Source organism: Hirsutella rhossiliensis (genome assembly GCF_020360975.1).
Source record: "Hirsutella rhossiliensis strain HR02 chromosome Unknown scaffold00010, whole genome shotgun sequence".
Lineage (NCBI taxonomy): Eukaryota > Fungi > Ascomycota > Sordariomycetes > Hypocreales > Ophiocordycipitaceae > Hirsutella > Hirsutella rhossiliensis.
This window is the reverse complement of record NW_025408676.1, coordinates 1,432,007-1,454,801: the sequence shown is the minus strand read 5'-3', so window position 1 is coordinate 1,454,801 and position 22,795 is coordinate 1,432,007. Positions and strand designations below refer to the sequence as shown.

At 41.5% G+C, this 22,795-nt stretch overlaps 1 protein-coding gene across 1 annotated transcript; it reads right to left on the bottom strand.

The window, feature by feature from the left end:
• Positions 1 to 131: 131 nt before the first annotated feature.
• On the bottom strand, positions 132 to 8,763 carry HRG_08490 (sec7 domain-containing protein; the record flags this gene model as incomplete). The annotated part of the gene is made up of 16 exons (XM_044866961.1): positions 132 to 564; positions 616 to 1,839; positions 1,888 to 1,994; positions 2,070 to 2,170; positions 2,233 to 3,094; positions 3,826 to 3,834; positions 3,893 to 4,006; positions 4,073 to 4,275; positions 4,324 to 4,430; positions 4,506 to 4,894; positions 4,963 to 5,305; positions 5,358 to 5,647; positions 5,715 to 7,097; positions 7,245 to 7,781; positions 7,863 to 8,254; positions 8,319 to 8,763. 16 exons carry the CDS (start codon positions 8,761 to 8,763, stop codon positions 132 to 134), a joined length of 6,939 nt encoding a protein of 2,312 aa, XP_044717848.1.
• Positions 8,764 to 22,795: the final 14,032 nt, after the last annotated feature.

Genomic DNA, 22,795 nt, shown 5'->3' with positions numbered 1-22,795 from the left:
CGGAGACTATGTCAAGAGAACCCCAGCTCCGCTCACTTCTTCACCACACGCCTTTATGCTAGAGATACGGCCAATTGCGAGCTTTCTGGCCGAAAAACAATAGACGGGCTCCAGCAGCTGGGTCACGCGCGCTAGTCCAGAGGCTGCTGCTTGAAGAAGGACTTGCCGTGAAGCCACTTTTGATAGGCTTTATATCTCTTCTTCGGGCCGTCTTCTTCTGTCACCGTGAGTGGATTTTCGGCAACCTTCAACAAGTCACCATAGACGTCTACTGCCTCCTCGGTGCCAGCCATCACAAGCCCTTCGTTTTGCCAGCTACCGCTTACGTACTCCTGGTACTCCGAAGAATCGACATGCAGAGGCGTGTCGCTGGAGACGACGAGCGGCAGATTTTGTGGGTGACGGATGTATCGCTCGTAGTCATCCGCCTCGTGGCCTTTGACCGACGGGTTGAGAGAATCATGCACGGCTTTTGTGAATGTCCACTGCATCTCTTTGGACTTTTCAAGCGACGTGGAGTTTTCCTTGTCTCGATCAAGGTCGTCTGCTGACGCCTCGTCGATCCTGGGCGAGAGTCCCGGTACCTTGTCGTGCATTGGCTGTAGCCAACGCTGCAGCGAAATGCCTCTTGCTGCCGTTCGCCCAGAGGCGGTCGAATTTGTGTCGTCGTCTCCGGTTGGAAGCCGCGGCGAGTTCGAGGGACTAGGATTTGCGGCTTCCTTCTTGACCTTCTTCCTGTCCCCTTCGATATCGCCGTCGGTGCGCACCCGGAAAGGGCTCAGGTCATATCGCCCATCCTGTGTCGACCTGAGAGGAATGTACTTGATGGTCGAGTTCATCTTATATGCAAACATTTTGGGGAAAGATGAGAGCGTGGCTGGTCGATAATACTCAAGCCAATAATCGTCGAAGAAGGCTACGGGCAGGGTAACCGTTGGCCCCCATAGCGGAGCCAAGAGCGGGATTGTTCTGGCATCGAGGTGGGACGGCGCGTACCAGTTGATGTAATTGCCATGTTTGGCCGCAGACCAGTCCCTGGGGTCGGCATGGTGGAGATAGTAATCCGTTGCTAGGTCCCAGAGCATCGGCTGCCCCTGAGCAAAGATGTAGTTTCCCAAAAACAGGTTGTACGCCTCCTGACGTTGGCTGTCGAGGAACGAGTTGTTGTAGTACCTCTTGAAGCTCTCAATCATGTCGCGGGAATGGCTGGTCCACTGGTTGATCTTCCGGTACGTCTCCATTGTGTTGACGAGCTGCGACCCGCCGTATTGCACGGCGATTGTGTCTCCGTGGTCGTGCCACATGTGGGTGAAGAGATTGACGGCATCCGTGTCGTACTCGACGCAGGTGTCTTCCAAGATGCCCAAGGCGTGCAGCTGATGACCCAGCGCTCGCTTCCCAATGACGAATTGCGCAGCGTTGGTGCGGTCCAGGCAGTCGATGCAGTTGGTGCGAGCCACGCCATTCTGGGCCGTCATGGGGCTCGTTCGGCCATCGCCGTTCTGGAAGAACCCAGTAGTGCCCAAGACGGATTCTGCAATCACTTCCAGGTTGCCGATGACGTCCCCGCCTCGCACTTTGGACGCTCGGCTCATGTCCCAGGCTTTGTGAATGATCTTCTTCGCAGGGGGTAGAAACTGGTTGAGGTAGTCGATGGCGTGCGTGTACTCCTCGAGTAGCTTGGATTCCCTGGGCTGCCGCTCCTTTGCCTTGATGAGGTTCACCACGTAGATTGGTGCTCCATAGCGCTCGAACAGGTTGTCGAAATGAAGCGCCGCAGCGCTGTAGAATGGATCGACAAGGTTGAGCTCGATTGGCGGTTTGGGCGTGACTCCCGTGCTGTCCTGGGTCCAGTACAGGGGGATGCTCCCGCGGTGCTGGACGTACGAGGTGTACTGAGGGCTGCAATACAGCCGGGGTCCAGGAGCGTGAAAGGACGTCGTCAGGGACTCGGCCACTATTTGTTCCGTCTCTACGTCGTTGGCGACGTAGCCCTGGTTTGCGCATCAGCTTAACGTCACGCCGCGTGGGGGACATGGACAGGCGAGAGGAGCTCGTCGATGGCATACTAGATCATTGGCGCCGCGCTTCAAAAACCGGGCACCAGCGAAATAGCGTGACCGCCGTGCAATGACGGTTATGTGCGCAGTTCGCCCGTAAATAGAGAGGGCTGTGTCCTCGTGAGCACACAATCAGACATGCTTCGGCTGCATCTCCTCCTGGCCCGCTTACCTGCCTGGTCGATGTAGCCGTGGATGATGGGCCGGCACCAGTCGTAGGCATCGGGGAGGGCTTTGGCAGCCGGCTGAAGAAGGTAGTCGTTCCATATGAACATGGAGTTGAGGTCTTCGTCCGGGGGGGACAATATGCCCTTGGCGATTGCCGAACGCTCCCGGGCGATGTTGTGCTGAAGAGTCCGCGTCACGTCGTAGGAATAGCTGTAGTAAAATGACCTGGTCAGGTCCAGGTTGTTGAGAATGCCCAGAAACCTCTGTTCCTCGGTGTTCCTCGAATCCGACTTGAATCGCCCGGATGTGAGCGGGATCAGCTCGGTGCCCTCGACCTGATAGATGTAGTGGCCGCCGACCATGGCGACGGTGCTCTTTTTGGTGATGAGCAGCATGTAGTAGGGACCCGTGAATTTTATGAAGCCCAGAATACCCCAAGTGGTGCAGCGAAGCTTGATCCCCCCGGTTCCCCGATTCCCGTCGTCTATGGTATCCAACAGCTGGTTCATCTCCTTGAGACTGTACACGATCTTGTCGTCCGTCATATTGAGCTCAGCTCCTTCGGTAGCCCTGTCAATCTTGAGGATCCTGTACCTCTTCTCGCTCACATCAACTCCCACAACGTAGTAGCGACTGGCAGTTTCATACAGGCTGAACTTGTGCATCTTGTATACCAGCCGGTCGGGTATCCCACCGTCGTTGTTCCGATCGGCGGTCGGGCACGAGGGTATGCGGGTTGCCGAGTCCGGGCTCGTGGTGCGGATAAAGGATTCAAACACGGTGGTGTCTTCGTCGTTTCCACCCCGCGCAGGGCTTCTGCGCGCGCCCGTGGCATCGGAAGGATTGGGCTTTGCTTGTTCACTGTTCTGGAGGAGCGGGAAGGCCCGGGCGCCGTCTATTGAGTCTGACCTCCCACGGGGAGGCGGCGTCGTGCCGAGCCAAAGTCCATGAATTGAGCTTGCGTCTGCAGGAGCGTCGGCCATGACGAAGAGTTAAAGACACATCGCAGGGCGTGATGTAATGCGCGAGACGCTGACGATGCGGTTGGCCAATGCTGCGATGTCAATGGTTTGGGCCTGAGGCGCTAAGCCGGATTCGGATGTGGGCAGTAGAACCAATCTTTGAAGTTCGTCCAGGAGCTACGACTATCATAAAACAACCTACAGTAAAAGTAAGCTATATTCAGCATTGTCAGCCCTATACAAGTGGTTTAATACGGGTCGCTCGCCTCATTTCAACTCTAGCATCCAGCAGGAATGGGTTTCCTTCTTTCATGTCATATTTCATAGGATAATGTACAACGCGATATTGAAGTAGTAATCTGGAGAAGAGGAAGCTAACGGTCCGTTGAAACCGTACTTTTCAAAGCTGCTCCACTGGTCTCCTCATCTTTACTCTCATGATTGCTTGAACCTTCCACATCACGGGCTATTTCAGGCTCCTCCGCGGCTAAATCGCTTCGCAGATCCGGCAAAAACCGATCGAGACGTGCCCAGGTCTCGTTCCACACCCTGCTTTTGCTTGCGTCGCCTGCTGGAGGTGACAAAAATCCGGTGCTTGCCATGAACAGAACCACATTTTTCAGATTCTCACGCACGGCCTCCTCCTGTTTCTCGCGTCAACGCCGTGCAACTGGACCACACTTCAGATGGGTAGCCACTTACCAGACTGTCTCCCTGGCCACTGTTCATCAGACGGTCCATGATTTCAATGATCTTGATCCAGAGATCAAGCATGCCCTCCCATTCAGTCAAAAGTACCAAGTACTGAAGGAAAACCTTGCACAAAAGCGAGGCGGATTGAACTCGCATCTCGCTCATCCCCTCCCGATCCAACGAGAACACTTCCGGTTTCAAAAGCCGAAGAATCAACGGGAACAATACCTTGCCAAAAATCGCCGTCCATTCTTTTGCGTCAGTGCATGTGAGCTCTGGCGAGAGAAGCGACCGCTGCATAGCCGAGAAGGCTAGCTGGCGCACCTCGCGGACAGGATTCATGCACTGTGTTGTCAGGGCTTGGAAAATTGGAAGCCAGTACGCCGACCACGCTGACGGCGAATTAGTCAACGTAACACGACCGGCATCTTGAGGCATACCTTCAGCGCTTTCCAAATGGGACTGTTGCATGAGCTGAGGCACGCGGTTGGTCATGCCATGCAAGGCTTCAACAGCCTTGCAAGCCCGAGCTATGGCCTGCTCGCCACTATGGGAGAAAGCCAGAGTCAGTAAACCTCGGGATAGCACAGCAGATTTCTGACATCTGGAAAATATCACTCACCCCTGAAGGGCTTTAGTTGGCCGGTCGCCTTTGCGCTGTTCGCCATCCACGCGTTGCCCGGATGGCGCACGAGGATTGGCGGCGCTTGCAAAGCAGTCCAGCAGGGCGATGACCGTTTCGTAGTTGTCTGCCATGACTGCAGGCGGGCTTCCTGTGATGCCCTGCTCAAGAATCTCGAATACCGATGCTGCCGACGCTGGGTTTCCAGCCAAAACTCGCATGATTGCCCAAAAGTCTGGGGAAGTCATCATCTCGCTTCTCAGAGACCCAGGAGTGTCGGTGCAGTCGGCGAGCCCCTTGAGGATTATTTCCCAGGACTTGACCAGTAGTTCTTGCGGGAGACTCGAAATCGCATGGAGCAAGAACGGAACGTTGACGAAATCATTGTCCTGCCTTTTGTCTCAGCCCAGCCGAAGGATAGTACAATGACTCCATGCCAGACAATCATATCACTTACATAGCCATGCTTGAGAATCATCATGGCATAGAATGCCGCTCGTGATATTATGATGGGATGACAGTGCGAAAAATCGCGCAGGAGAGCCTGCAGCACATCGTACACTCGCTTCCCCATGACCTCGACGGACGCAGCATCCCGAGTAGCCATGATCGTGCTGAACTCCAAAATGTAGGCCGTGCTCGGATCGTACTTGGGCAGTGCCATTGCGGTGCTTGGGCTGTTGGTGGGAGAAGCGGCCAAGGAATCCTGCTTGACACTGATGACAGCTGTGTGGTCGCTTTCGGGGATTTGGTCTAATAGAGCCTGGACCAAAACTGAGGCTGACGGGGCCGTGAAATTCCTGAAAAAGGTTAGTGCAGCTCGCGTGGTCCGGCGTCATCCTGGCAGCTTACGCGATGTTATTGAAAACATTGTTCATGTTGCAAGACTTCACACAGTCGAGGGCGCAAAGCGTACTCTCCAGTTCTTCCTCGGATGGCTCCGGGGGATCATCTGCCGCATAACTGGAAATGTAAGACGTAAACGCACTGAAGAAACCCGTCTCGATCGACCGATTCACCCTGTCGATGACTTGAGAAGGCGTCTGAAGCGGAATGGACGGGATTGGTAGGGAGAAGTGGCTAGCGGAAGAAAAGGATGGGACCAGGGAGTTGATGAACAGGTTTCGCCAGATTTGTATGACCTTGGCCAGTTAGTTGTGCCATGTACGGAATGTCTTGACAGCAAGAACAAGCGCGCAATGAACATACATTCTTCCAGCCCTGTCGAACAAGAGCCTCGCTGCCGGTGACAACCCGGAACAGCACAAGCGTTGCGAGCTGAGCCCGAAAGTCTCGGCCCAGCTTCACGGCCAGCTCGCTGACCATGACACTGCCGCTGCCGGCCTGTACTTCGGTATTAAGCGCGGTGTTGAAGGGGGTTTCAGTAGCCAGAGTACTCATATGGCTCAGGCAGTACACAATTTGATCAAGCGCCTCTGTGTTCTCGTACTTAACGGCCACCCGAGCACATTCGTCAAATCCCGTCACTATTCTGGCGAAAACGGCATCGTCGGTCGCGGACATGAAAACATAGGAAAGAGTGGAGACGATGGGTTTCCATGTAACGGCGAACATGTCAGCATCATAAATGTTGGTGTTGCAGGTCACCAGGCCGCCGGCAGGCTCGGACTTCAGTAACATTTCTCTCCAGGTATAGTCGAATGCATGCTTGTTGTCGTGTTCATCCGGCAGGATAATCTCGTTGGACTTGATCGAATCGAAAATGTCCTGAAGATATTTCGGGGAAAAGTTCTGGCCGTCATTTTGGCCTCGCAGATTTCTCGAGAAGTCGTCAAAAGTCATGCGTTTCGAGGATTTGAGATTGGGGTTGTGCTGGTCAGTGTTCAGGATGATGATGGCGTAGGTCAGAATAAAGACAGCGTCTTTGTTGGCAACTTCTTCGGGCGTTTTGCCTGAGCAGTACTTCTCGGCAAACGACTCGACGATCGATGCGATGAGCGGCGCCTCCCCAGGCAGTCGAAATGTCTCGAGGAGCACTCTCAAGGCTTCGTCTATACGCTTGCCGGAAAAATAAAACTGGTCCATGAACGCCTCCAAAATGGCGTCGTTGCCTTTCTTGGACAGGAAATCGCCAAGCACAGACTTGGACACATGCGACGTCCCCTTGAGAAACTTGGCCACCTCAACAGGGTCTTTAGCGTCGGCAATGATGCCATGCGACTCCAAGAACCCCAGCCCAATCTTGGGCTTCTCATTGAAATGGCCGGTTCCCTTGACGATGATCTTCTTTCTCCGTCGTCGCTCCCGGAGCTGAGCAGGGTCGGGGAATCCCTCGTGAGCGGGTACCTCGTGCAGCCTCTCCGCCAAGAACTGGATATATCGCAGCAGCGCATCCAAGCATAGCGGGGGCACACTTGTGGTGCTCCACGTTGCAGAATCTGGAAGCGCGTTGCGGGACAAGAGTCCAATCAAATCCTCACAGAGATCGGCGCGGTCTTCATCGCAGTCGTAATTGACGAAAAGCTCGGTGACAAATGTCGGCATCCGCGACAACACCCCGATGCTTTCGACCATGGCCTGCCGGGCCTCGGGTTTGCGGGTGCCGCCCTCCAGCCCGAGTTTTTGTCTGTCCTTGACAGACACCGGCGTTGAACGTCCGCTGCTCTGCTGCGACGGCGGTGGCTTCACCAATTTTGGGGTCTCTGGAATACCGGAATATAAAGCCGGATCAATGCCTGGTTCGCGGGGAATATGCACGGTGGGGTGTAGACATGCGACCAGGTACGACAAGAAAAGCTCCTGTTGGAGCTTGAGAATCCCCCGACAGGTTGCCAGCAAAGTCCCAGCGACGATTAACGACTCTTGAAGGACAGCCATGTTGTCGGATCTGACAAGCTGGAAGAGGTAGCAGCAAAGGCGGTCCTCAGCAATAGTCGCCAGAGCGGGATGGCGGGCTATGAATGGCCCCGAAACCTCGAGTGCTACGTGAAGAATGCGCATGGCCATGACTCTCATGGTATCCGTGTGTTGACGGTCGTTGGGGTCCAAGAAATTGACAAGAACTCGAAAGAGTTCTCGAACGGATGGTAGAGAATAGGGTTTGAGGTCCAGGGATTCTGTGTCGCCATCATTCTCGCTCCTGGTGTCGCGGCCGGTGTCAGACAGAGAACCGCTGCGACTTCGGCCATCAACAGGACCCGGGGAAGACGGGGTGGGGGCATCTGATGCCGCAATGTTGGTGTTGGCCGGCACCTCGTCGGTGCTAGTGGGAACCGGTGCTTCCATCTTGATACGGCCTATTTCGCTCTGCGCCTGCTGGTCCAGATCGAAAAGATCATTCCAAGCTTCGGCTTCTAGGTGCTTGACATCCTCAAAGATAATCTGACACATCCTCACCATTGAAGCTTCGGCAGTTCTGCGTAGGACGGGAGAAAAGCGTGGCTGAGAGCAGATGGCCAGTCCGCGACCCATCATGTCGCAAACGCTCTCGTCACTCAGGATGTCGCCCCCAGGCCCGGACATCATGTCCTCCATCAGGTTGAGGATCATGAGTAGTACAACCTCACCCTGAGCCGAGTCACTGACGTCGAACTGACAATGCGTCACGGCAGCTGAAAGCGACTGCATGGAGAGCGCAAACCGGGGCGATTCGGAGCAGACAAAGCCATAAGCAAGGAATTTTCTCAACGCCCCGAGCGCAAGGATGGTGATGGGCGCCGCCGTTCCCTTAGCCTGTATGACCAACAAGAAGGGGGCCAAGAGCGAAGGGGCGTCGAAAGACCGGATGTCTGTTTCCCAGTTGAGCGATGAGTGCATGGCACGATAAAATATGTCCAGTTGGCGTATACGCACCCTTGACGGCAGCAACCTCGTAACGCAGTTTTCCAAAACCTGCCACCATGGGGTTGTCCTGCATGCTCCTCCCCTTCTGGCCGCGCAGACCCCAGCGATTGCTGGCGGCAATAGCATCAGAGCCGCTGTCGTCGGCGCCCATCGCGGCAAGGGGGCTTTTTGCTCGGCTCCTGGGAGCAGCGCTGGGTGAAGCAAGCTGCAGGGGGTTGGGGCTCCCGCCGAGGATAGCAGAGACCGAAGAGTGTGGCGACCGCGCAAGCTTCTGAATCGCAGAGGTGATGGATATGCACTCGGATATGACTAGTGAGATAGGATCCACGGCAACGGAGACAGGGCTGTTCCGATATCGCATCCTCGGAGCGTCGTTGGTCTGGTTTTCATGATTCGCGGTCGTGGAGGGCAAGGAGACCCGAACAGCGGTCGAGAATTGAGCATCGCGGCTCATGGTCTGTCGCTGGGCGGAGAAGAGCTGCACGCACGGTTAGCGACCAGGCCTAATCTTAATTCAGCACACGCGCCTGGGCTTGAGCAACCTGATTCCTTGTCATGCGAAGCGGCAAAGTCTCAACAACGCTGATTTGGAGGCGCGTCTGAACGGTGGCCTTGCTGGAGCTCCTCGATGGCCAGTCAGAAAAAAGCAGGAGATCTCAACTCCTGAGAACCCGTGGAAAGGCGCGTTAAAGGGAGGCTTTGCGATGCTTGCCGAGCTTGGAGTCAGGCGAGGCGGAGGTGTCGTTTTCGAAGGTTGCTTCCTAGAGCCAAGAGGTCAGGTAGGTGTCTGTCTAGGTAGGTACCTGGTACTTTTTAGTCAAGGTACGATACGGGTAGGCTCCTCTGGGAATAATAGATCTACCTTAGGTAGGTACCTTAAGTCAGCACACCTAGCTTCCGGCACCCCCTACTTCCGGCACCCTTCGCAGCACTAAGGCAGGCATGTTCTAAACGCAATTAAAGCCGTATTTTAATATCACGATAATTAAATTTAGTGTTTCTAGCTACTCTAGCTGCTAGCTATTATAAAGAGCTTTAAATCCTATATTTTAATTAGCTATAGTAGTAGTAGCTAGCTTAAGTATATACTTAAGCTATTTTTTTATTTCTATAACTTATTTAATTTATATAAACTACTAAAAAAAATTCTTATAAAACTAATATATACTTATAGTAGGTATATATCGCGACTAAAATACTAACTAATACTAGGAATTAATTTATTAGTATTAATTACCCTTAGTAATAATACTACGCTAAGGCTAAGGGGTAGGTAGATATAGTAGCGGCCCTCGATATACCGGGCTCGATTAGAGCGTATAGCGCGAAGAGACGCTACCTAAATTTATATACCCCGATAAGGCGAGTTAATAAACCTAAAGTAGCGATATAATATTAGCTTAAGCGCCGAGCGACCTTATAGAAAAAGTAGTATATAATAAACTTATAGGCTTTATCTTAAGTATATAGTTTAATAAGGTATAAGTAGTAGTTAAATAGCTCTTTAAGGTAAAGAGCTATACTAATAGCGTATTATTAATAGTACTTTATATAGATAAGAGCTTTAAGATAATAATTTAAGATATAATTAAGGAGGTAGTTAAGAAAGAACTCTACCTAAGTATTACTTTAAGCTTAAAGGGCCCTAAGTAAACCTAGGCCGCGGTTATAGCTAAGACTAAGGGACTAACCTAATATAAAGCTATAGTAAAATAGGTCCTACCGCGCTATAAACGTAAGATTATTATAGTCTTTATTAAGGTACCGCTTAAAATCTTAAGCTATAAACTAAAGAATATAGTAAAGGCGGTAAATAAAGCCCTAAAAGCTATAAGCGCTATAGCGGTAAGGCGCCTTTAAAGCGGAGATATCGTGGTTATATTTAATACCGCGGTAAGAGCTTACTAAAGGGACTAAGGCTAAGTTAAAGCTATATTTAAACTAAAGGCTATAATTACTTACCGCGCGTATATAGTAGTTACTAAGAATATCTCTTTAAGGGTAGTAATAGTAAATAAAGAGTAATTACTTTATAAGATTATAAAGGCGAATAAAGTTAACGTCCTTTAGGCCTAAGCGCTATACCCTTAATTTAAGATATTAATAATAATAACTATACTTATTAAGGTTAGTAGCTTAAAAGAGGCTAATAAGCTCTATAACTTAAGCTTAGTCCTTAAAGTATAAATCTTTTAATATAAACCTTATAATAAGTTAGTTTAATTATAGAGGTACTATAACTATTATAGATATAATTATATTACTAAATAATATATATTAATATAACTTTATAGTTAATATATATAAGAATATACCCTTATATTCCTATTTTACTATTATAAAGAAATAATAGGCATAGGGAGGCTTTATAGAATAAGCTAGTAAAAAGAGGCTCTATAATATAGTCTAAGGGAATAACCCTTAAAAAACAAAGACCTTTACTAGACATCTATACCTTCCTCTAGGAAAAGCGGGTTAGGATAAGCCTATCCTTACAAACAAAAATATACATAAAATGCATAAGTTAATTACGAGCATAACGGATACCCTATTGCCTATTTTAGCCTAGCGGTTCCGAAGATATCCGCGATACGAGAATAGGTAGGGCATAGAATATTCTAGTTAAATCCACTACTTATGCTAGAACCTATAGTCTTACGTTAACCATTACGCTATAATTAGACCACCTACTAAGTTAGGAAGATATACTATAGATAGAGCTTTTTAAGTACTATAGAATATGCTAGAAAGCTAACTAATTAGTCTACTAGTAGGCGAGCAATAGTCTATAAAAGACGAATAATTTCCCTAGGAGTAGTAGATAGAATAAGTAAGTTTATAAGTATCTTTTACAACGCTATTCTTTTAATATATTATTTAGCCCCTTATATGCTCGTTATAAATTCCGGACGAAATCCTACCCTATACTCCTTCGACCGATCTTTCCGCTTACGTTATCGATTACCCGATTCTACGCTTATTGCTTATACCTTCTAACAGGTTATAAGCCCGGCTTCTCTATAAGTTAGGTAATAACTTTAAAAAATCTTCGAAATTCTAATACTAACTATACGACCTCGAATTATCTAAAATAGGCTCTAGGGATAAGTTCGAATTTACTAAACTTAAGGGTAGTTCTAACTATACCTTCTAGGCTATTCGAATATAGGCTCTTTTAGATAGAGAGAAGCTTTCTACTACTATATAGTAAGAAAATTACTCGAAAATAGAAGAAGCACTTACTTTGATTTTTCTTCGTATTAAAGATAGTCCTTTAACCTAAATAAAGCATATAATAAATGCTAAAGAGGCGTAGGATAGGTTAAAAAACCTATATAACCCTATTTCCTTTACCTCGAATTACTTACTTATAAAGGAGCTTTTTAATACTTTAGTAAGGGATTTCGAATCCTAGAAGGCTACCTAAATAAGGTAAAAGAGGTATTCGAAGAGCTAAAAGCACGGAATATTATAATTCCGGAAGTAGTTATTATAGCTTGATTTTAAACAGCCTTTCGGGCTCGTTTTCTAGCTATATAACTAATATAACGTAAGCTCTTCGAAATAACTTAGAAGCTTTTAATCTAGAGTCTCTCTCTAGTAGTCTTATAGACGAATTTAAGAGGACTAAGTCTCTAGAAAATCCTCCCGAGCAGGCTTTCTTTACTAAGAAGCCCTAGAAAAAGATAAAAATTATATTATAATATACTTATTATAAGAAGAAAAGGCATCTAGTTAAAGATTACTACTATCTTTACCCGGAAAAGGCCCTTAAAGGCTTTTCTAAAAATTTAAAAAATTAAAAGAAAGGAATACCTTCTAAGAGGCCTAGAAAACCTTCTATAGAAGGAAATCCTATCGAATTAGACTCTTACGTCGATAAGAAGACGAAAAAACCCTCTTCTCTATATATATTAAAAGTAGAAAAAATAGAAATCGATAATTAAACGGACGAAGAACCGGAAATCGATTTTTCTATTCCTCCTCCTACCCCTAGAGGCTATAAAAGCTCCGAAGAAAAAGCAGAGGTATATATCTCTTCGAATATCCTTAAAAAAGCCGTATTTAATAATAGGTAAATAGGACCTTTAAATTCCTCTCGAATTAAAGACCTTATATATATAGTAAAAGAGAAGGAAATCCCTTATAAAACCTTAGAGAATAGAAATTTCTATAATTTTATATATAATACCGGTGCTACTAAGTATATAGTATCGGAAAAGAAATTCCTTATTAATTTTCGAACTATCTCTACTAAGGTTAATTAGGGAAAGGCATCCTATATAATTATTAAAGGCTACGGAGATCTTTTTTTTAGATTTCCGAAAAATAAAAGGCTATTTATCTTAAGAAACTACCTTTTTATACCTAAATTAGGGGTAAATATTATAAGCTAATCGTATTTTAAAAATACTTATACCTTTATTAATAGCAAGGAAATTTTCCTACTAAATAACTAGGCTAATATTATATTTAAAGGAAAATAGTAAGATAACCTTTATATCTTCTCTTTAGAAATTCCTTTCTTAAAGAAGAAGATATTCCTATATAATATTAATAATATAAGGAATAATATAAAGGACCTTAACTTTTATTTATAGCATTTAAGGCTAGGATATATAAGTCTTAAAGCCTTACTAGAAACCTTTAAAAGATATAATAAAGATATAACTATCCCTAAGAAGGATATTATAAAAATTAAAGAATATAAGGCTTATATTAAAGTAAAGGCAACTAATAAGAGGAATAAATCCTATCTAATAAGGTATATAATTACCTTAATAGAGTTACTATTAATATTTAGGGACCTATAAAGACCCTACTTATAATAAATATACCTCCTTTATATCCTTTTAGATATAGGGATAAGATATTTAGAAATATCTTTAATAAAATCTAAGGTAGAAGCCCTAGATAAATTCTTAGAATATAAAGCCTTAGTTAAAAATAACCGGGATAATATTACTATAAAAGAAGTATTTTCGGATAACGTAAAAGAATTCCTATATAAAATAAAACCCTACTACTTAAGAAAGGGAATAAAATATTATACTAGCCCTCCTAGGACTCCCGAATTAAACGGAGTAATAGAGAGGATTAATAGGACTATTTTAAATAAAGTCCGAGCTATTTTATTTACGGTAAAACTACCTAAATATCTATAGGGAGAAGCTATTTTAATAGCAGCCTATTTATATAATAGGACCCCTTACTTACGAATAGGCTTCTAAACTCCTATAGAGAAGAAGGAAAATAAATCTCTAGCCTTAAAAGACTTAGAGAAAATTAAGACCTTCGGAAGTACTATTTATTATAAAAATAAAGACCCCTTAGATAAGCTAGAGATAAGAGCTTATAAGGGTATTATTATAGGCTATACTAAAAATGCTTATAAAATATATAACTTTTTAAAAAGAAAGGTAATAATTTCTAGAGATATTACTATCCTAGAAAATAAATTTATAGAAAATTAAAAGGAAGAAGACCTTAAGGACTTCGACTTTAATACCTTACCTTTTATAAATAAGGTCCCGGATAATTATTTATAAAGGGAACCTATATATAAAGAAGGTAATAACTCTTCTTTAGAAGAAGAGAAAAATAACCCTCCTATAGAGAAGGAAGATAACCCTCTTATAGAGAAGGAAGATAACCCTCCTATAGAGAGGGAAGATAACCCTCTTATAGAAAAGGAAGATAACCCTTTTATAAAAAAGGGAAATAATCCTCTTTTAGAAAAGGGATTAAATAAGGATCTAAAAATCTATATTAATATACCTAAGAAGCTAAACGGATTTTATAAAGACTATATCGTATACCCCGAAATAAACACTATATTAAATAGTAAAAGTAAAGAGATTATTCTATCTTTACTAGAAAATAAGGATCTTATAGAGCCTAAAACATTTAAATAGGCTATAAATAGCTTAGAAGCTATAGAAAAGAGCTATGTTTCTAGAAATAGAAGAGCTCTTAAACTAAAATACCTAGGAATTAAAGCCTCTTCCTAGCGATAGGGAGGCCCTAGGCGGCCGTTAGGTCTATAAAATAAAGCGGGATAATAATAATAATATTATTAAATATAAAGCCCGCTACGTAGTATAAGGATTTAATTAGGTCTATAGCCTAGATTATTTAGAAACCTTTTCTACGATAGTAAAACCCGAATCTATTAGAATGCTACTTATAATAGCTATTTTTAATAATTATACTCTACTATAATACGATATAAAAAATGCCTTTATATATACCGAAATAGATATAGATATTTATATAAAAATCCCTATAGGCTATAAAGAGCTAATACTTAAAGACTAGTTTAGTAAAAACTAGTATAAGTATAATATTAGCTATTTATAGTTTATAGAGCTATATAAAAAGAAAAGGCTAGTAGCAAAATTAAAGAAAGTATTATACAGCCTTAAATAAAGCCTAAAGCTTTAGTATAACTATCTTAGCTCTATATTAGCTAAGATAGGATTTTCGGCCCTTCTTATAAATAAAGGGGTATTTATAAATACGCAATATAAAATTGCGATAGCAATCTACGTAGATAACCTCTTAATAATAGGGCCTAATAGAGGTATAATAAATAGTCTGCTTAAAAAAGTAGTAGATTATATAAAGGTTTAGCCTCTAGGCGAACTAAAAGACTTCTTAGGAATATATATAATTATAAACTAAAGTAGAAAGGAGATATTTATATCCTAGGAAAAATATACTCGTAATAAAATACGAGAATATAATAAAGAAGACTTAGGGACTTTTAATACGCCTACTATAGTAGGAGTAAAGCTTAAAAAGGCTACTATAACGCCTTCGTAAAAAGAAATCCTTATTTACTAAAGGGAAATAAGGGCTCTATTATATCTAGCTATAATAAGCAGGCTAGATATTTTATATACTGTTATTTCCTATGCTAGATTTACTTCTAAACTAGATAATACGTATTTTAAAGCGTTAAATACTATCTAGAAATATTTAAATAAATATCCTAACCTAGGGATAATTTATTATTATAATATCCCTTATACTTATGATTTTATAAAAGGTTATTCTAACGCTAGCTAAGCGTCTAACCTTATAGATAGAAAATCCGTTTCTAGATACTATTTCTATATTTATAAAAATATTATAAGTTAGGCCTATTAGAAGCAAAAATCTATAGCCCTATTAACCTACGAAGCTAAATTTATTGCCCTTAAGGAGGCTAATAAAAAAGCTTTATATCTAAATCGGCTATTTTATATAATAAATAATAGCTTGTCTATTAGAATTCCTAATACTATACCTCCTATCTTAACGGATAACGAGGCAGCTATTAAATTAGCTAAAAATCCGGAATTTTATAAAAAGATAAAGTATATAGACATTACTTACTTCTATACCTAAGAAAATATTAAGGAAAAGAAGATTCGGATTTTCTATATTAAATCCGAAGATAATATTACTAATATATTTACTAAGGAACTAAGAAGAGAAAAATTCTTTAAGTTCTAAGAGCTTCTTTCCCTTAGGGAATTAAAAGAGCCTTAAAAAGAAAAGCTTATATCCCCTTAATAGAGGGTTTTTAGCTGTCTTTTACTTTCTTAGCTTTTCCTCTATATATAACTAATAGGTTTTTCCTTTAAAAAGGTTTCCTATTAATAAAAAATAACTTATAAAAATAGGGTTTTTCCTTATTAAAAGGTTTCCTATAATAATAACTCTATAAGGCTTTTTCCTTATAAAGGTTTACCTAAAAAGAGGAGAAATAATTATAACTATAACTAGGATTTTTCCTACTAAGGTTTTTCTTAGAAAGGGTTTTAAAAATTTTCCCTTATATTCCTATTATATACCTTATTCTTAATAAGGATAATTCTACTATAAAAGAAATAACTAGTAAAGAGCACTATTTACTTAGTACTCTTTAAGGGAGGCTATAAGAATATACCCTTATATTCCTATTTTACTATTATAAAGAAATAATAGGCATAGGGAGGCTTTATAAAATAAGCTAGTAAAAAGAGGCTCTATAATATAGTCTAAGGGAATAACCCTTAAAAGACAAAGACCTCTACTAGACATCTATACCTTCCTCTAGGAAAAGCGGGTTAGGATAAGCCTATCCTTACAAACAAAAATATACATAAAATGCATAAGTTAATTACGAGCATAACGGATACCCTATTGCCTATTTTAGCCTAGCGGTTCCGAAGATATCCGCGATATAAGAATAGGTAGGGCATAGAACATTCTAGTTAAATCTACTACTTATACTAGAACCTATAGTCTTACGTTAACTATCACGCTATAATTAGACCACCTACTAAGTTAGGAAGATATACTATAGATAGAGCTTTTTAAGCACTATAGAATATGCTAGAAAGCTAACTAATTAGTCTACTAGTAGGCGAGCAATAGTCTATAAAAGACGAATAATTTCCCTAGGAGTAGTAGATAGAATAAGTAAGTTTATAAGTATCTTTTATAACGCTATTCTTTTAATATATTATTTAGCCCCTTATATACTCGTTATAAATTCCGGACGAAATCCTACCCTATACTCCTTTAACTAATCTTTCCGCTTACGGTATCGATTACCCGATTTTACGCTTATTACTTATACCTTCTAATAATATAAAAGTATAGTATATAATAAAAGTAAGGATAAATATAAAGCTAAAAAAGGTAAAATCCCTTATAACTATATCTTATATTAAAAGGACTACTTATTATAGACTTAGACTTACCTTATAGTAAATAAAGCCTAGGAAAAGGTAAGGGAAAACTACTTATAATAACCTTAATAGTTCGCGAATACTTAAATATATACTAAGTAATAAGTACTTTTTACTATTAAAGCTTAATACGTTCTTAAATTAACTATAGTTTAAAAGTAAGGACTAAGTAAACTATATTAAGATAAGAGGTTAAGCTTAAGATACTTACTAGCTAGTAAGGCTAAGAAGGCTAAACTAAGTATAAATAATATTTATAGGTATAGTAAATAAAAAAGCGCTAAAAGATAAAGCGCTTCCCTCTTTATATAAACGACCCTTTTTACTTTAACCTTACTTATATATAACTAAAAGTATTATTTTAGAATATATAAAAGAGATATAAGCTAGCTTAGTTAGCGCTTTACTATTAAGCTAGCTTTAACTTAATAGTACTATAGGAAGTAAAAGCTATATTAAAAGCATTTATAAAGTAGCGCCTTATAGCTTAGTTTATAAAGAAGGGAGGTACGCGCTATATATATATAAAAGGCTTAGGCTAGGGACTTAGTCGCTTTAGTTTAAACTAAACTAAAGTAAGGTAATTTTTAAGGATAGTATTAAACTATAAGTAATTTACTTACTATTAAAGGCTATAAAAGCTAAAGCGTTATATAACCTAAGCGTAATTAAACTAAAGTACTTTATAGTAATAGTAAGGGACTTTAATATCTATTACTTACTTTAATATAGATATAATAGAACTTTAAATAGCGCGATATAACTTATATAAAAGGTAATAAGATTATAACTTAAACTTACTACCTTAAGAGGGGAGTATATAAGATTTTTCTATAGCTAAAAGAATAGTACTATTAACCTAGCTTAGGTAATACTAAAGACTAAGATATAGTATACTAGACTTAACTTAAACCTAACTAAGTTAAACTATATCCCTTAAACTATTATACTATAAGTTAATACCTAGGCCTAGGTACCTAAACTAGCCTTAAGGTAAAAAGAAATAAAAGTAAAGCTAATTAAAGCTAAGACTATATCTTAGCTAAGACTATACTAATTAATACTTTAAACGCTTAAGGATATTAACTAAGACTTAAATTATATCTTTATTACCTTAGCATAAATCGTAATAGCTATAGTTTTATATTAAAGGGTAAGTATTACTTAAGGGTAATATATAGTTTACTTTAAAGGTAAGGAGGGCTATAAAGAAAGCTAAAGAGGTAAGAAGGAAGTATAAGTAAGAAAAGAATAAAGCGAACTAAGAAGACCTATATAAAGCGTTTATAGCTTAAAAGTAAACTATTTATAAGGTAAGGAGGGCTTACTAGTATAAGTTCTTAAAGGAATTTAGCGCTAATAATACTAAGCTTTAAAATATAAAAAGGTAGGCTAGACTTTATAATAGGCTATTATTAAAACTAACTTATATCTTATTATTAGTTAAGGAAAGTAAGGACTAACTAATAAAAACCTTTAAAGAGAAAGCCTAGATATTAGCTATTAAGTTCTTCTTACTAAAGGCTAGTATAACTTAAAGGCTACTTTAGCTTATAGCTAAGGCGACCCTTATAATTAACTAATAGATCTAGCTAGCTAATATTATTATAGTACTAAGTAAAATAGTAAGCTAGAAAGTAATAGGTCTAAATAGTATCCCTTTAAGGTTTATTAAGAAGTATAGCTTAGCTTTAGTTTAGCGACTAGCTATAGTCTTTAATACTTATACTTAACTCTTATATTTCCTAGGTTAGTTTTATAGCGTAAATATAGTAGTTATTTAAAAGCTAGGAAAGAGGCTAGAAGCTTATTATATAGTAAGGGGATAGAAACTAATTTCCCTCCTACTTATAGTAGAAAAAGTACTTAAGTAAATATTAGCTTAAAAGATCGCGGGAGTAATAAAAGTAAATAGTATCTTACTAAATAAATAAATAAGGAATAAAAGGGAACGCTTTATAAAGGAAGCGATCTTATTAGTAATAAAACTAATATATATAACCTAAGCTTAAAAGGGTATTATATTATTCTTATAGCTAGATATTAAGGGTATATTTAATATAGTTAACTATATTAAAAACCCTCCCTTCTTTTAGTATAGGTCTACCTTAAACGAGGTTATAGTAGTAGTATATATAAAATTTACGCTAGCTACCGCGGGCTCCTCCTGCGTATTCGCTCTTTAGCATAGGCCCTCTTAGGCTATAGCCGCTACTATCCTAAGCGGCCGCGGCCCGGGCTTACTAGCCTAGGCCTAAGGTTATAGGTAGTAGTCTTTCTCTAAGGGCCCGGCTCGCGGGCACCTTTATTCTCCTTAGCTCCCGCGTTACTACCGCGTAGCCGCGTATACGTTAGCCTATTAGTCTATTAGTTAGTAGGGTAGGTACTATCCGGTTACCGGGCTAGGCGCTAGTATAGGTCGCTCCTAGGTAGGGCCGGCTAATTAAAATTCGGTCGGCTAGCTCTATTAATCGAAAATCGGTTCCCGTTTAGCTACGCGGCTTCTTAATCGGGGGCACGGCGGCTTATATTTACCGTCTAGCGTATAGTTACTAATTTCGCGCGCCCGGCTCGCGTATATATATACCTACCCTCTCCCCTCGGTTTTATACCTACCTCCCCCTACCTCTCTATCTACCTTCTCCTTTAAAAGCCTTAGTTTCTTACCCGCCTTATCTTTATATCCTAGGTCTTACTAGTACTATATTAAGTTCGTTCGCCGTTATTTCGTAATATCTAACTAAGAAGCCGACTTAGGTAGTAGCGGTTTGCCTCCTATAAAACCCCCTCCCTATAAGAAAGTCGCTACTATAGTAAGATCGGAGCGCTTTATCCTATATTTTATATATATTAAGCGCCTTATTGGCGAGCTTACTTATAAGTCCTTTACTAGCTATTAAAACTAGTCTTATAAGTATTAGTCCCGCTCCTTTCCTAGGCCGGTCCTACCTCTAGTACTTTTTACTAACTTTACTAGCCGTAAAAGCTAAAGCGTATATCGCTTACGCCGACTTTAATTAGTCCTATTACTAGGTAAGTAACCCCTTCCCGCTATAGTACGGTCTAAGTTTAGTGCTAATCTATATCTTAGATTACCTCTAAGGGCGAGGAGGCCGCCTATACTCTCTACTAGGCTTAGTCTAAGGTCGACCGCCCCTCTCTTATTAAGGGCTCGGTATAGGAGCGCCTTTACCGCGCTGCTCTAAAAACCTATATCCGCGCTAGTCGGAAGGCCCCCGCCGCTAAGGGTAAGGGCGCGTTAAGCGAGTCCGCCCTTAGTCCGGCTATAGTCGCTAAGAATATTAAGATACTCGCCTTAGCTTTTACCTATTTTATAGATAATACCTACTATATATACGAGTCCTTAGAGAAGTACCTAGGTAAGTTTAGCGATACTATTAAGACCCTAGCTTAGGTCGGGCCTAAGTCGCTCTTAGTTACTTAAAAGACTCTTATAGCGGTTAACGATCTCGCTAACTATTTCTATTCTATCGCCGGCGACGGTCTTAATAGTAAGGATAATAGTAGTTTTAATCTTCTTAGCCCTAGTCTAGCCCTAGCCCCTTTTAATAAAGGGAAGGGTAAGGGTAAGGGTAAGGCGGCTGCCTTATCTATAGCTCTATCTAAGGCTAAGGCTAGGGAGACCGTCGCTATCTTTATACCTATAGTTATCCTAAAGCCGGTATAGGAGCCCGCCTCGTTGCCTACTATTAGTTCCGATACTAAGCTATAGCTTAGTAGTTCTCCTATCGCCGAACCCGCCCTAAAGTATCCCTGTTTTATATCGCCTAGCGACCCTACTAGCGCTCCCGACTTTATCTAGTAGTATATTTATAGTCGTCGCGGTTTAGTCTTAGCTAAGATCGTTACTAGTCTTAATATCGATTAGATCTATAGTTATAGTATAGGCCGTAGCGAACGCCTCTACGCCGCCGCCGGAGTAGGTCCTGCCCTAGTATAGACCCTAGTCGTTACTCTATCTTATAAGCTAGCCGTCTAGGCTAGCTTTAGTTTAGGTTTAGGGTCGGGCCTAGCTAGCCGTCGTTAGGCTTCTTATAGTAGTAGTAGTCCTCGCACTCCTTATAAGTCTTAGGTTACTCCCTCCCGTACTCCGCGTACTACCTTAAGGGGGTCTTATTATTCCCGTTACGATAGCGAGGCGGATATCGCTACCGATAAGTTAAGCTAAGGTTATAGTTTAGGGGCTAGTTATCGGCTCTATCTTAGTTTAGTTTTAGGTTAGGTCTTATTTAGTTATAGTCTTTTAATAGTAGGTCTTATTCTATAGCTATTAAGGCTAGTATAGTTAGGTCTTATTAGTTTTATTTAGTCTATAGTTTAAGTAGTAAGGTATACGCTTAGTTTAGGTTTAGTTTAGCTAATACTATAGTCTTATTATTGTAAGTCCTCTCCCTTTCCTAGGTCGCCTTAGTAAGGGAAGTAGTTAGCTAAGGTAGTCTTAGTTAAGGCCGCTCTATTTCTAGCGCGACCCTAGTCTTATTATCTAGCTTATCTATATATAGCCTCTAAGCTAGGTCGAACTAGTAGAGCCTACCTAAGCGAAGGAGCTATTACGCTAGCGGCGCTACTATCTTTTTCCCTTAAAGGCCCGCTTTTATATCGCCTACGTCCTAGGCCTATATTAAGAGGGACTCCCTTACCTCTTTTATTAATAGGTAGTCGATTATTATATAATAAATAGTATCTTATTTTTATCTATAGGTATATATTAGCGAGACTACGCTAAGGACCTATCGGTTAAAGAGGAAGTCGTTAAGCCCGATCTTTCTTATATATATCTAAATAATTACCGTACTAATATACTTAAGGAGGCCCTTATAGCGATCTAGCGTTATCGCCTTATCGAACTATAGTAGGAAGTTAACGGGGTAGAGGGTAGTCTAGTATTATTAGATCGCGTCTTCCTTAGCGTTCTACTAAGCGGCTTATTCTTTATTTAGCCTTTCGAGTAACTTAGCTTTATTTAAGAGGTTATCCGATCCTATTTAGCTCTAGACCCCCCTTATCTCCTCTATAAGGGGGGGCCTACTAGGTAGTAGCGCCGCTAAGGGCCTACTCTCCTTCTAGCGTCGCCTCCTCTTAAGTATATCCGCGACTATATTAAACGCGCGTTAAATTTAGCCTAGGAGCCCTAAGTCTTTTAGCTTCTAAAGGGTATCTATTATTCTTTAGTTTAGGTAGAGGTCGATTAAGGGCACCTATACTTCTACTTTTACTTAGTAAACCGAGGTCGCGCGGTAGGCACCTATTACTACTTAGAGGTAAGCTAACTAGTCCTATACTAGGTCCCGCGCGATCCTATATAGTTTCCCCCCTATAGGCGTTATCTTATAGAATATAACTATAGCGTAGGAGATTAAAGACCGGATTACCTTACTATAGACTTCCTTAGCGCGCGGTAGGGTATAGCCCTACGTAGACGCTATAAGCCTAGTTAGGGCTATAGTCTAGCGCTTTATCTTTACTTAAAGCTATTTTAAGTATGCCTTCTAATATAATTTCTAGTATACCTAAACCCTTAGTAGGCGGGCCTCTTAGACCGGTATTACTACGTTAGCCCTAAGGCTAACCGGTATTATTATCGCTTATCTCCTTTACGTAAAGTATATTAACTCGCTTTTCGATAGTTCGAAAGTAACCGCGAACTTAGTCGCTTACTTTATATATACCTTCTAGGCCTCCTCTAAGCGCGCTACTATAGTAGCCTTATTAGGTCTAATACTAACTATATTTATATTATTA